Source organism: Geotrypetes seraphini, chromosome 7 (genome assembly GCF_902459505.1).
Source record: "Geotrypetes seraphini chromosome 7, aGeoSer1.1, whole genome shotgun sequence".
Taxonomy (NCBI): domain Eukaryota; kingdom Metazoa; phylum Chordata; class Amphibia; order Gymnophiona; family Dermophiidae; genus Geotrypetes; species Geotrypetes seraphini.
This window is the reverse complement of record NC_047090.1, coordinates 117,711,540-117,724,872: the sequence shown is the minus strand read 5'-3', so window position 1 is coordinate 117,724,872 and position 13,333 is coordinate 117,711,540. Positions and strand designations below refer to the sequence as shown.

Here is a 13,333-nt window from a genome sequence, read left to right as displayed (position 1 = left end):
CCAGAGGCTTGACCGGAAGGATGGTGAGCAAGGAATCATATTTTCCTTATCAGCTGGGCTAGTTAGATCTTTGATTGGTTTTCAGGAAAGGAGATGTTAATTACTCTTGGTGATAAACTGTAATAGATTGCTGCTAATCAGGAATTATTATTATAATGAATTACTTAGTCTGTAAGAATGAATATTACTCATTTATTTAGCAAGTATTGTGTGATAATTATGTACTGAGTTTCATATATGTATTCGGATATTTTGTGAACAATAATTAGTTATTATTTACTGCTGGCTTATGAATTATATTTTTATATCTATAATAAAACTCTTTCATAAAGTCCTGGTCTCTGTTTTTGTATAAGTTGGCAAAGGATACAGAACCCCGGGATAAGGATTTTATGGTTTACTCTAGCAACTAGTATACACGTGATTTGTTTATATAGCAATCATTTGTTATACCTATAAATCTACCTACAATGCCCCTGTATAAAAGACTCTGGTGAGATCTAATTTAGAATATTGTGTACAATTTTGGAGGCCGCACCTTCAAAAAGATATAAATAGGATGGAGTCATTCCAGAAGAAGGCTACTATGATGTCTTCATCAAAGTGTATGAGGAGAGACTTAAAGATCTCAATATGTATATTTTGGAGAAAAAGCAGAAAAGGTGCGATATGATAGAGATATTTAAATCAAAATAATTAGCAAAAAAATGTTGCTCACCAGCAGTGGACTAGACCACCAAGATCCACATTTGAAAAAGGGTAGAGAAAAAGCCTCAAGGTAAATACTATCATGCAGCAATCAATACTGATTTTAAAACTCACCCCCCAAAAATGTATAGATCTAATGAGGAAAATTACCCACTGCTGGGCACCTATAAACCTGAATGTCAGTATCAGGAAAAAATATATAACTTAGCTATTGTTGTAGCTGTATTAAAGATGCCGGCGTCATTCATTCTTCATTGGTGTGCAGTTGTATTTGGAAAAAAAAAATCCATTGTTGTTCACATTGATAAAGTTGACGTTTAATATTATTTGAACAAGATTATTTGAACACTGCTCCAATATTTCAAATAAAAAAGAAGTGGATTTATTGACAAGGCACTGTGTTAAGAGTTCAGATGTACTGTCCTAGAACATATTCCCTATCCCCAAAGGAGAGGCAATATTAGACAATATGGTTATCTGAACTGAACCAGAAGATTGAATGGTGTGCTTTTTACTCAGTGATGATGTCATGACCAGAACGGGTGAAACCGGATGGGATTCTGGAGCTTGCTATTTCATGCGGTTGAGTCTTCCTGTGCCATTGTGCATGATTTACAGAAGGAATATGTTGTGAATCCCTGAAGAAACCATATATTGGTGAAACAAGGTCTTGTTTGAATGTTTGCTAGCTCTGTCGCCGGCTTTGGTAGCTTGGTGCACGGTGATGAAGAATGAATGGTGCCAGTGTCATTAATACAGCTGCAACAGTAGCCTTTGGGCTTTAGAGCTAAGTTATATATTTTTTTCTGATACTGATATTCAGGTTTATAGGTGCCCAGGAGTGGGTAATTTTCCTCATTAGATCTGTACATTTTGTGGGTGTGAGGTTTTTTTAATGCCGATGATAAGAACAACGCTAACTTAAAATCAGTATTGATTGCTGCATCATAGTATTTACCTTGAAGCTTTTTCTCCACCCTTTTTCAATTAATGTGGATCTTGGTGGTCTAGCCCAGTGGTTCCCAACCCTGTCCTGGAGGACCACCAGGCCAATCGGGTTTTCAGGCTAGCCCTAATGAATATACATGAGGGAGATTTGCATATAATGGAAGTGACAGGCATGCAAATCTCCTCCATGCATATTCATTAGGGCTATCCTGAAAATCCGATTGGCCTGGTAGTCCTCCAGGACAGGGTTGGGAACCCCTGGGCTAACCCACTGCTGGTGAGTAACATTTTTTGATAATTATTTTGATTTTGTTGTGTCTACTATTTTTTTCTTGAGAGATGTTTAAATACCCACATTGCATAAATGCGCATGAGGAGAATCTCTTTCAATTGAAAAGAAGCTCTGGAATGAAGGGGCATAGGATGAAGGTAAAAAGGGATAGACGAAGAAGGGGATAGACTCATGAAAAATACTCTCATGAAAATGGTAGTGAATGCGTGAAATGGCCTCCTGGTGCAGGTGGTGGAGACAAAAATATTAGAGCAGCTAAAAGAGGAGGTAGGTGGGGGAGCAGAGCCACCGCCAATTTATGGGGAGGCCACGGCCCAATGGTATGATGTCACAGCCATCCATTCGTTCCAACGCCTATGGTAACATCCCTAATAGTTAACACTGAAGTTTTGCAGCTACTGTGTATTTATTTTGGTAGTTAATGTGCAGTTATTGCAAAATCTTATCACACCCTAGTAAACAGGGTCCTTAAATAATTAAAGGTGAAAAAAGCCATCACTACCTCCCTAACTCATCTCTGTCTATGAAAATTATACCTGGAAGTGAAAGATGCCAGCATAATTGTCAGTAAAATTTTGTTTTTGAGGTATGACCCGGAAAAGCAGCTTTTCATTCAGTGTCAGTGATGCAATGGCAGCTAGGAACCAGCAGTCACCTATAAGCAAGGAAATTGAGGAAACAAGTTAGCAGAGGCGATAATGAAGTATAGCATCCCAGAGCCTGGCCTACAATCCCTAGAACCTCCTCTCAGGCTGCCTAAGAAATATTCCCTATAGTGCTACTGTATGAAATGTGCAGACACATACAGTATCCTCTCTTATCTCAGCCAACAAATGTGATTATATCCAATGCAAAACCTTTAATTGGATTTCCGAAAGAGCAGGGAAAAATTAAGATACATATTTTTTCTGTTATATTCTCAACATGATAGGTTTTTAAGAAGGTAATTCTAATTCTAGGACAAGAGGATAAGCAAGCATCAATTTCAAGCCTATTGTGTAAAGAAAAGTATGAGGTGCTTACTTTTCTCTACAGAATACTGGCATGAGTGGCAGAAAATGTGGTCATACTTAAGGTCAAAAACAAAAAGAAACTGCAGAGAGGAATGTACAAGATTCAGGAACTTTTATTGAAGTCAATAAAAAGTTGTTTTCCAAAGGATGGATTTACATGAAGACCGGACCTAACACGGTCTATGTTTCGGAGAATCACTCCTTCTTCAGGGGTCCGAGTTGTTCTGTACTTCACTAGTGGAGAACCATGTGGAATGCAACGGTGTTGTGTAAAGTTTGTGATGTTTCTACTGGACTGCCGCTCAGCGTGAACACTGGATATGAAAGTACAGGTGCAATCACTTATACCAGCCCTATAGCCGGTGTAAATCCCTGCATCTAGATATTTGTCAGAATGTATGTAAAAAGGTAAGAAAACCCAGGTTGGCTAAACACTGGGTTCAGTTCTCAGGTCAGGCCTTCTGCTTTCTGTCCCTAGGAGTCCCAGTCATTGTGCAATGGTGCCTCCTTGTGGCATTGTTTTGGCCCATGACTGCAGGACTCTAGAAGGAGCTCTACTGCAGGGGTATCCACACTTTTTTTGGCTTGCGAGCTACTTTTAAAATGAGCAAGTCAAAATGATCTACCAATAATACAATTTTAAAAAACACAAAGCACACTGTATGCAGAGAAAATGTTAATTATCATTTATATTCGGGGTTTTTTTTCAAAGAGATCAAGGCAAATGACTAAAATATGCAATGTCACCTCAGTAACAACTATACAAAAATAGACAAATATACCCGCTCCCCTTTTACTAAACCATGATAGCGGTTTTAGCACAGGGAGCTGCGCTGAATGCCCTGCGCTGCTCCCAATGCTTATAGGCTCCCTGTGCTAAAAACCCCTATCACGGTTTAGTAAAAGGGGGCCATAGTGCAAAATATAGACAGCAGATATAAATTCTCAAAACGGACACATTTTGATCACTAAATTTAAAATAAAATCATTTTTTTCTACCTCTGCTGTCTGGTGATTTCATGAGTCTCTGGTTGCACTTCCTTCTTCTGACTGTAAATACAATATTTCTTTCTTTCTGCCTCCTGAATGCTTCCTCTCCTCCAAACCTCATTCCATTCACCAACCAACATCTCTCTGTGTTCCTCCATGAGTCCAACTTTTTGTTCCTCTATCCCTGCCCCCTCCCCTTTCTTTTTTTTTCTCTTTCTCTCTCCCTGCCCCCTTTCTTTCTTTCTGTCTGTCTTTCTTTCTCTCTCCCTGCCCCCCCTTCTTTCTATTGGTCTTTCTCTCTCCCTGGCCCCCTTTCTTTCTGTCAGTCTTTCTCTCTCCCTGCCCCTTTTTCTTTCTTTATCTCTTCTTGCCCCTCCCCTCCCAAGCCACCGTTGTCAATTTCTCCCTGCTTCCCTGATGCCAGGCCCACAAGCCTTTCCCCCGATGTCAATTCTGACATCAGAGAAGAAGTTCCGGGCCAGCCAGGCAGCGATTGGCTGGCCCGGAACTTCCTCTCCAACATGTTGGGGGGGAGGGGAAAGGGAAGACTGTGGGCCCGGCGCTTATATACACCTGGTATCGGGGAAGCAAAGAGAACAGATCAGAAAGGCAACGTTGCCTTTGCGATCTACTGGTCGATTACATCGACTTTTTTGGGCACCCCTGCTCTACTGTGTTGTCCATTGCTAAAGGATTGTTGTATTGACTTGGCTAAATGAGCTGGGAAGGGATAATCCCTGGCTACTTTTAAATGAAGGCTTCTGGTGCTGGAACCCAAAAGAGACCTGCTCTAATAAACTAGAACACTAAAGGAGCAGGAAGAAAATTAGCAGGTTTGTTGCTTTATTTTGTTGTATTATATATTATTCATCTTCCCTCTGTAAAGAAACTTCTGAAGGGAGCTGTCTCTGAAATGAATATTCTAATAATATCCCACCCACCCTCTGGAATAAATCAGGAAAAATCTATCAAGCAGAAACCCTCAACAAATTAAAAAAAACAAAACTCAGGCATAGTGACAGAAAACTGTTATTATATAAAACTAAAATATAAAATGCCATTTACCTACTAGTTGGTTTTAGCACTTCTTTAACTGATCAATGAAACCCTCATACTCCTTTCCTAAACCATATGTCCACTAGTGACTCACGTATTTATTTTATTAAATTGTATTCTGCCTAAACAATAGGTGGATCATATTAAAACATCCATAACATTAGACATAAAACAGGTTAAACTGTAAAACTTTCTTACACTATGCCTGAATTATCATTAGATCAGAGGATATGGTGTAATACATAGAAATAAAACATGAGAAAATATGAGTCTTAGTACAAAAAAACCTCTCGATTGAATGCCCAACACAACTGACATTTTAAGTAGCAGAAAAACCCCAAGCAAACACAAACAAATCCCTAACACCCGGCCTCAAGTCACAACAATCATGCATCAGAACACCCCCACAGACAACCAAACACACGAGGCTGTTATGCTTTTATGTTCAAAACTGTTTATTGGTCAAAAACACAATCCAAAAGCACAAGAACAACAATCAACACAGACCAAGTTTTGGGTTTTTACAACACCCCCCCCCAAAAAAAAAGGCATGGAGCAGCAGGACAGCAAGTGAGGAAATGCCACAAATTCCATAGAAAAATTATACTATGCAATCAAATATTCAATACATGGCTTCGAGCATACCCGGTCAAGGAGGCCCAAAAAGGCTCCCAAATAAGCCGTAAGTTACGTCCCTTAACAGAGTCGCTGTTATGCTTTTATCTGCTTCCTCCTTTCTAGTGGTATGTTCCCTTTGCAATTGTAAAGATTTTTAGCCCGAGACAGCGCAACAAATGCTCCGACGCTCATAGAATTTCTATGAGCATTGGAGAACTTACCTCACCAGCCTGTGCTAAAAACCTCTAGGGCGGCTTGATAAAAGGGGGAGGAGAGGAAATAAGGTAACACTTTTTTATTGGAGTAATTTACCCCCCTTTTATAAAGCCTTATTACGCTTTTTTATTGCCAACCACGGCAGTATTAGCTCCAATGCTCATAAGACTTCTACGAGCATCTGAGCTAATACCGCTGTGGACGGCGATAAAAAAAGTTTACTGCGGTTATGTTAAAGGGGGGGGTAAGTCTCTCCATTAAAAAAGGTAGCACCTTATTTCCTTTATATTTTTTGATTTATTTCTATATATTACCTTGAAAAGTGGACTAACAATGCCACCACACCATTTCACCAGAGGATATGCCATCAGACACAAATAGGTTTTCATCGGCCTCTTAAACTGTGTCACATTCATGGCAAGACATAACTACGCCAGTAAATTTTTCCACAAATGTATTCCTGCAATATTGCGCTGATGGCCTCTAAAAATGTTAACATCACGAAAATTAAAGTAATACACAGTTATACTACCAACTGTCCTAAAACTGCCTTCACTCTACCTAGAAAGTTTCAATAAAATGCCTCAATTTACAAGATGCTACCATGCACCCTGGTTCCTCTCTTCCCCTACATTTTAGGGGTGCAGGCACCACTGACTAGGAACCACTGTCATAGATTATAACTTATTATTGCCATAAAGAGGTTTGGAAATCAAAACAATTTGAAAAGGCATCCCTCTTGTCACCTTACCTTTCAACAGGGTGGTAACTAATAAAACATAGAAACATGATGGCAGATGAAGGCCAAATGGCCCATCCAGTCTGTCCATCCATAAGCCCCTCCTCTCCCTGAGATCCCACATGCCTGTCCCATGCTTTCTTGAATTCAGTAGTCTTGTTCTCCACCACCTCTACCAGGAGATTATTTCACGCATCTACCACCCTTTCTGTAGAAAAGTATTTTCTTAGATTACTCCTGAGCCTATCACCTCTTAACTTCATCCTGTGCCCTCTCATTCCAGATTTTCTTTTCTAATGATAGAGATTTGCCTCATGCGCATTTATGCCATGTAGGTATTTAAACATCTCTATCTCTCACGCCTTTCCTCCAAATTATGCATATTGAGATCTTTAAGTCTGTCCCCATTCGCCTTATGACGAAGACCAATCAACATTTTAGTAGCCTTCCCCTGGACCGACTCCATCCTGTTTATATCTTTCTGAAGATGCGGTCTCCAAAATTGTACACACTATTCTAAATGAGGTCTCACCAAAGTCTCATACAGGGGCATCAATACCTCCTTTTTCTTACTGGCCATACCTCTCCCTGTGCACCCTAGCATCCTTCTAGCTTTTGCCATCACCTTTTCTACCTCTTTGGCCACCTTACAATCATTACATACAGTCACACCCAAGTCCCTCTCTTCTGTCATGCACATAAGTTCTCACCCCCTATATTGTACCATTCCTTCGGGGTTTTGCAGCCCAAATGCAAGACCTTGCATTTATTAGCATTAAATCTTAGATGCCAAATTTCAGACCATTCTTCCGGCTTTGCAAGGTGCTTCCTCATGTTATTCACACCATCAAAGGTTTGTACTCTATTGCAGATTTTGGTATCATCCTCAAAGAGGCAATTGGGCAAGAGTGGAGGCTACAAGGGGCAATGTCACTGAGAGCAGAAGAATTTTTGAAATGTGAGAGCTGGTTGGCAGCAGATGAAAAGTCAGAAAAGTGACACTACCCTGCTATTCAGAGTGGGAAAGGAGAGGCAAGAGATTATAAAGAGACTGGGGTCAGAGGGGCAGGGAGCAGTGCTAAACATTTTTCATGTAGCCCTGCCTTTCTAATATTTCTAATAATGATTTCAAATCATGTCATCTCTTCTAATACTGCTGCCTGACATCTGTCCAGCATTAATAAAACACATGGGAGGAATGATAGGCAGTAGCGTCAGGCAGTAGAGAAAAGGAAGATGTATCTCAAAAGAATAGAAAAGTATTTATTCTTTCAGATGACTAGGAAGCATTTTAGATAAATGAATTATTCCTTAATCCATTCTGCTCTTCCCTGGAATATTAAATTTAAAGATCAGAAATAGAAGCACCTTGGTTCCCATTGCAGTTCTTTCAGTATTAGATTAGACTAGAAAATGACACGGGGACAAATTTGTCCCCATCCCCGCGGGAACTCATTTTCCCTTCCCATCCCATCCCCGTGAGTTCTTTTCCTGTCCCTGCCCTGTTCCTGCAAGTTCTGTCCTCATCTGCACAAGCCTCAAACACTAAGTGTTCGAGGCTTGTGAAGTTAAGGCAGAGCTTACAGGAATAGGACAGAGACAGCGACCAAACTCACAGGGACGGGACAGGGAAATTGAGTTCTTGCGGGGACGGGGACAAATTTGTCCCCGTGTCATTCTCTGGGTTAGACAGCTGTTATCTGTAAAGCAGCATGAGCTTCTGTGCCTTGGCTTCTTATAACACAGCGCTGCAGAGCTTCAGTTGACATCTTGTACTGATGTTTGGTAACACATGGCGTTCAGTCAGTTTCACCTTCGCTAAGTGAACTGTAGTCGTGTTGATTACTCTGCAGGAATGTCTTGTAATAAATCTCTGTCGAGACCTCAAAGGTTCTGCTCTAGGTGGATGGCAGAAGCCTCTAGTTGCTCTGAGAAATACAGATCTTTGACTTGTGAGTACCCCTGCAGTCTTCAGGAAGAAAGGAGGGCTTTCCTGACCAGTGGCATAGTAAAGGGAGAGGGGAGGAGGGCAGGGGTTGGATCACCCCTGGCGCTGCCTTGGTGGAGGCGCCGGCACCTCTCTGGCCTTGTGCCAGCGTAAGCAAGCAACATCTCCAATCTGCTGCTTGCGCCGGTGAAGAGCCAAAGAGGTACGGGAGGGGAATGTAAGGTTCCTCCTACCCTCCAGGCTCCTCCTACCCTCGCTATGGAACTATTCCTGGCCAGTGAGATATAGTAGGAGAAGATCCCTTTGGGAGGAAAACTGGGATTTATAGAAAACCCGAATTCTGTTTGAATTTTCTGTCTTTGGCTCTGACATCATCCCATTTTTGAGGGGATTAAAGGCTTTGACTAACCCAGCTATAAGCCTGAAGGAAGAAAGAAATGGGGACAGTCTTATGAGCCTCTGCACTTATTCAGAGATGTAAATTGGAGCAGAACACATGATACCACTCAGTGGCGTAGCAAGGGTAGAAAGTGCCCAGGGCGGTGGCCTCCCCACACCCTCTTTCCTGTTCCCGTTCCCCTGCCCACCCCTTTACTGCATGTGCACCTTCCCTTACCCTCCCATGTCTCTTCAACATTCCCAACTGCTGCTGGGGTTAGCCTTGGCTCTCCCTCTGACAGTACTTCCTGGTCCTGCAACCAGGAAGTGACTTCAGAGGGAGAGCCGAGGCCGGTGCAATCAACAGGCTGGAGATGCTGTTCACACCAGAGAAGAGTTAAAGAGGTACTGGGGGGGGGGGGCGGCAGCGAGGAGGAGAGGTATTGGTGTCCCCGCCAAAGGCAGCGCCTGGGGCGGTCCGCTCCCCCACCCCCTTACTACGCCATTGATACCACTGCTTCTAAGAAGAAGGAGAGAGGAGTTGAGCAGGCAGAGAATCAGGAGAACAGTAAGGGATGCTGGTTTTGAAGAAACAGGAAATGACCAAAGAGAAGAGCCAAACCGTTAAGAAAAACAGGCAGCAGAGACAACATCTGCAGTTATACCAACTCTGAGAGTGTAGAGGAGAAGAAAGAAAGAGAGGGCGTCTCTTGAGCGAAGGAGAAACTGAATGAATGTGTTTACTACCATGTTTCCCCCCAAATAAGCCCTACCCTGAAAATAAGCCCCCGAAGCACCTCCTGAATGTCCCTGACTCCATCCCTGGATTCCCTGGCAGTAGAGCTTCCACCCCCACATGACCCTCCCACCCATCTCCCTGCGCAGTATCTTTCCATCTCTCCCTCCCATCCGAACCCCGCCGACCCTCCCACCGCGAGACAGACATACCTCTCTCCAAACAGCAGAGTCTCAGCATTTTAAACAAGCTGCTTCGTGGTCTTCAGCAATGTGGCACAGGGAAGGCCCCGGCAGGAGAAGGCCACAAAGCAGCCTGTTTAGAGTGCTGCCGACACTGCTGTTTGGAGGGAGGTATGTCAGTCTCACAGTGGGAGGGTCGGCATGGTTCTGCTGCGTGGGGGGATGGGAGGGAGGAATAGAAAGATGCTGCTCAAGGGGTCTGCGTCACAGGGGGGGATGGGAGGGAGGGATATAAAGATGCTGCAGAGGGAAGGCACAAGGGGATGGGTGAGAGGAGAGGAAAGATGCTGCACATGTGGGGGAGAGAAAGGAAAGATGATTGGGGTGTCTTATTTTCAGGGAAACACGGTATTAATGTTGCTTTTCTTACCTTAGCACAGTAGGCAGAAGAGGGAAAGAGACAGGGCACTGAACACAGTAGGAAGGAGGAGACAGAGTTGTCAAATGAGGATCACTGGTGTTGGGTAGCAAGAAGGGAGTGATGGTGATAATTTTTTTTCAACCAAACAGGGGCAGGAGAAATTTGGTATAAAAGAGAGTGAGAATCAAAAGGACTACAGAGAGGGGGCATGGAACGAAGGTGTAGGACGAGAAGGGAATTTGGGTGGGTGGTTGACAGGGGAAGAAAAAGGTGGGAGCAGAGGGGAGAATACAAGCTGTGGGTTAGAAGGGAAAGAAATGGGAGTAAGAGCCAATAGAATGGAATTTGGAGGGAAGAGGGGGTTTGGATTAGCTAGGAGAGAGAAAGGGGAGTGCAGGGTAAGAGTCAGGATAGGAGCAGAAGATGAGGGGGAAAACTGTTGAGTACAACATGCAGTGGGAGCCAGTATGGAAGCTGCTCAGAGCCGAGAAGCAGTGCCAAATCGCGCTGCTGCTCATGCCGCTCAGCTGAAGAAACTGGATCTTAGCATCCGGTTAGCAGAGGAGCAGGAGTTCAGAAAGCTTGCTCTTGCCCGCTGTACCTCCACCAGGGATCAGCAGAGGTATGAGGATAGGGAAGGGAGGAGGAGGGGGGCAGAACCTGGTGGCGGTTACGACGACGGCCTAAAAAATTCTGGGAGGGGGTGTTGGCCCGAATATAAACCAGGACCTCCATTTTTGGGCCAATTTTTGGGCCCAAAAATCCCGGTGTATATTCGAGTATATACGGTAATGGCTTTCCCTTCCCCCCCCCCTTTCCCTTGCAAATTTTATTGTAATCTAACCTTATTGGTTTTTCCTTTCAATTTATTGGAGTTTGTTTTTGTATTGTTTTACCTCCCCTATTTATATTCATTGTAAACTGCTTAGATTTTAACTTTGGTTTTATATTTGCGGCATATTAAATAAATTGAACTTGAACTTGAGAAGGAGTATTAATGGTGGTTTTGTGGAGGTGAAAAATGTTACATTGGGGCTGCCTTTTACTGATTGTTGTATTGTAAATGTAACCACATGCCATTGGTGTGTGCACGTAGGGGGATGTAGTAGTAGAAAGGGGAAAGAGACAGGTTGACCTCTCTGGCATCTCTCTCCTTCCCCTCATACCCCAGGGCTATGAAATGATTTCAGTCATATGCAATTACTTGTGAGGATTTTCAGCATCTGAAGCAATCTGGCCCAGATGGAGAAGTTTAGCGAGATAATATTTTATTTTCTGCCATGTTAATTTTGTTGAAAAAATAATTCACAATTTTCATTTTGCTGAAAATTTTGCCAGACTTTAATCTTTACTATAGTATTTGATCTTATAAAATCTTCCCTTATCAAATCTTCTTAAATTTAAAAAAGAGGCATTCCTCTCGGCTATTAGTCACTATCCAAATCTGGAATAAATAGAAGGAAATGATTTTAACATTACTCGCTTAAAAATATTATATTTCTTCTACAACAAAATTGCACAATTAGGGGTATTTTTTTTAATAGGGCATCTCTAAACATCTCCAAAATGGCCTCATCCATAAAGGCAACATAGGCTCCTCTTCACTTCTACAATGTCTTAGACTAGTGCCAGCTGTAGAAACCCTGAGAGAGAATGTAGAGGGGCATAATCAAAAGAAACATCTAAGTCCGATTTGGACATAGGATGCTTCTCGCCCAAAGTCGGTAGTGGCAAAATGTCCATTCTCGAAAAGTACATCCAAAATTTTTTTTTCTTCGAAAATCATCTATCTATGTCCAGGCGTTTTATTGTCCAGACTGCCAGTACGTCTCTCTTTATGCCACGTTCATGACCAAAAATTTGTCCGTGGGTATTTACTTTGTCCCTGCAGTGGTTATCTGGCCACTTTGGATACCTTTTGGACACTTATATGTGTCTTTACATCATCTAAGTCACAACGTAAAAGTTCTGTCTAGGCAGTCTCGCCAAACCTTTGATTATTCCTGAAGGACGACTAAGTCTAGTTCGGCCCACATCCCACCCTAATCACTCCTCCAAAAACACGCCTTTTAGCTCTGGGCACACAGCAGCATTCAGAGGCCTATAAAGTCCCTGGATACGTCTAAAAAGCCGTTTTGATTATCAGCACTTGGACAACCTGTCTTTTAGATCATCCAAGTGCCAACTTGGGCGGGTTTTAAGATGTATTTCAGTTTCAGTTATGAGCCCCCATAATGTACAAATCCTCTCAAAGAAATTTACACCTGCTCCAACAACACATTTCCCCCCCCTTTTACCAAACCACAAAAGCATTTTTTAGTGCCGGCTGAATGCTCTGCGTTGCTCCTGACACTCATAGAGTTCCTATGAGGGTTGGGAGCAGTGCAGAGCATTCAGCATGCCAGCCTGTGCTAAAAAAACGCTTCTGCAGTTTTGTAAAAGGAAGGGTATGTGTGTGTGTAATTTATTTTATACAGCAGATATATATATCACAATTCTGCAATGATTGGAGGACAAAGTAGCTTCTTACCTAGTTCTCCTTGGCAAATGTCAGTTCTGTTGGCACCATCAATGATAAATTGAGGATTCTTGCATATTTCCTGTTCAAGAGCATGAGAGAAGGGTCAGTTGATGCTGTGCCATTAGCAGAGGAGTACATAAGAGGTGGTAATCAAAGAACTTGCAGGGCTGGCAGACTCACATGTACATTGTACCCACAAGCCTAGAACCATATTTTTTTAAAAAAATTCTCCACAGTTTCTCTTACAAAACTTGATGCCATGAGTTTTGTGTTTGGTTTTGAAGCAGGATAAAAAGTAACTCTGGAAAAATACAAACAGAACTTTCAAAATGAAATTCCTGAGCATACTCTCCTTCCCCCTCCCCCCCCATTTTTAGCCACATAAGCCTGCACTGTGAAAAACATTAATCCATTTACTTATATAGAGAGAGAAAGTGTGTACGAGGGGCCACTGAAAAGTTCTCAGCCCAACCAACAAAGTTGGGGCAGTCTCTATCGAGGGCTATACACTTAGTCCATCAATTTTCTACTTTTTCATTCTGCATTTTTCCAACTTTGTTGGTTGGC

The 13,333-nt window shown here is 42.5% G+C and overlaps 1 protein-coding gene across 3 annotated transcripts in view; it reads right to left on the bottom strand.

The window, feature by feature from the left end:
• CAPN3 (calpain 3) overlaps positions 1-13,333 on the bottom strand; it is a 101,829-nt gene that overhangs the window by 74,501 nt on the left and 13,995 nt on the right. For all 3 annotated transcript variants that reach the window (XM_033952814.1, XM_033952813.1, XM_033952815.1), the window contains exons 2-3: positions 12,776-12,845; positions 2,485-2,603 (exon numbers count right to left, since the gene is read on the bottom strand). In XM_033952814.1, coding sequence (XP_033808705.1) covers positions 2,485-2,603; positions 12,776-12,845 — 189 coding nt within the window. The remainder of the gene's footprint in view (positions 1-2,484; positions 2,604-12,775; positions 12,846-13,333) is intronic.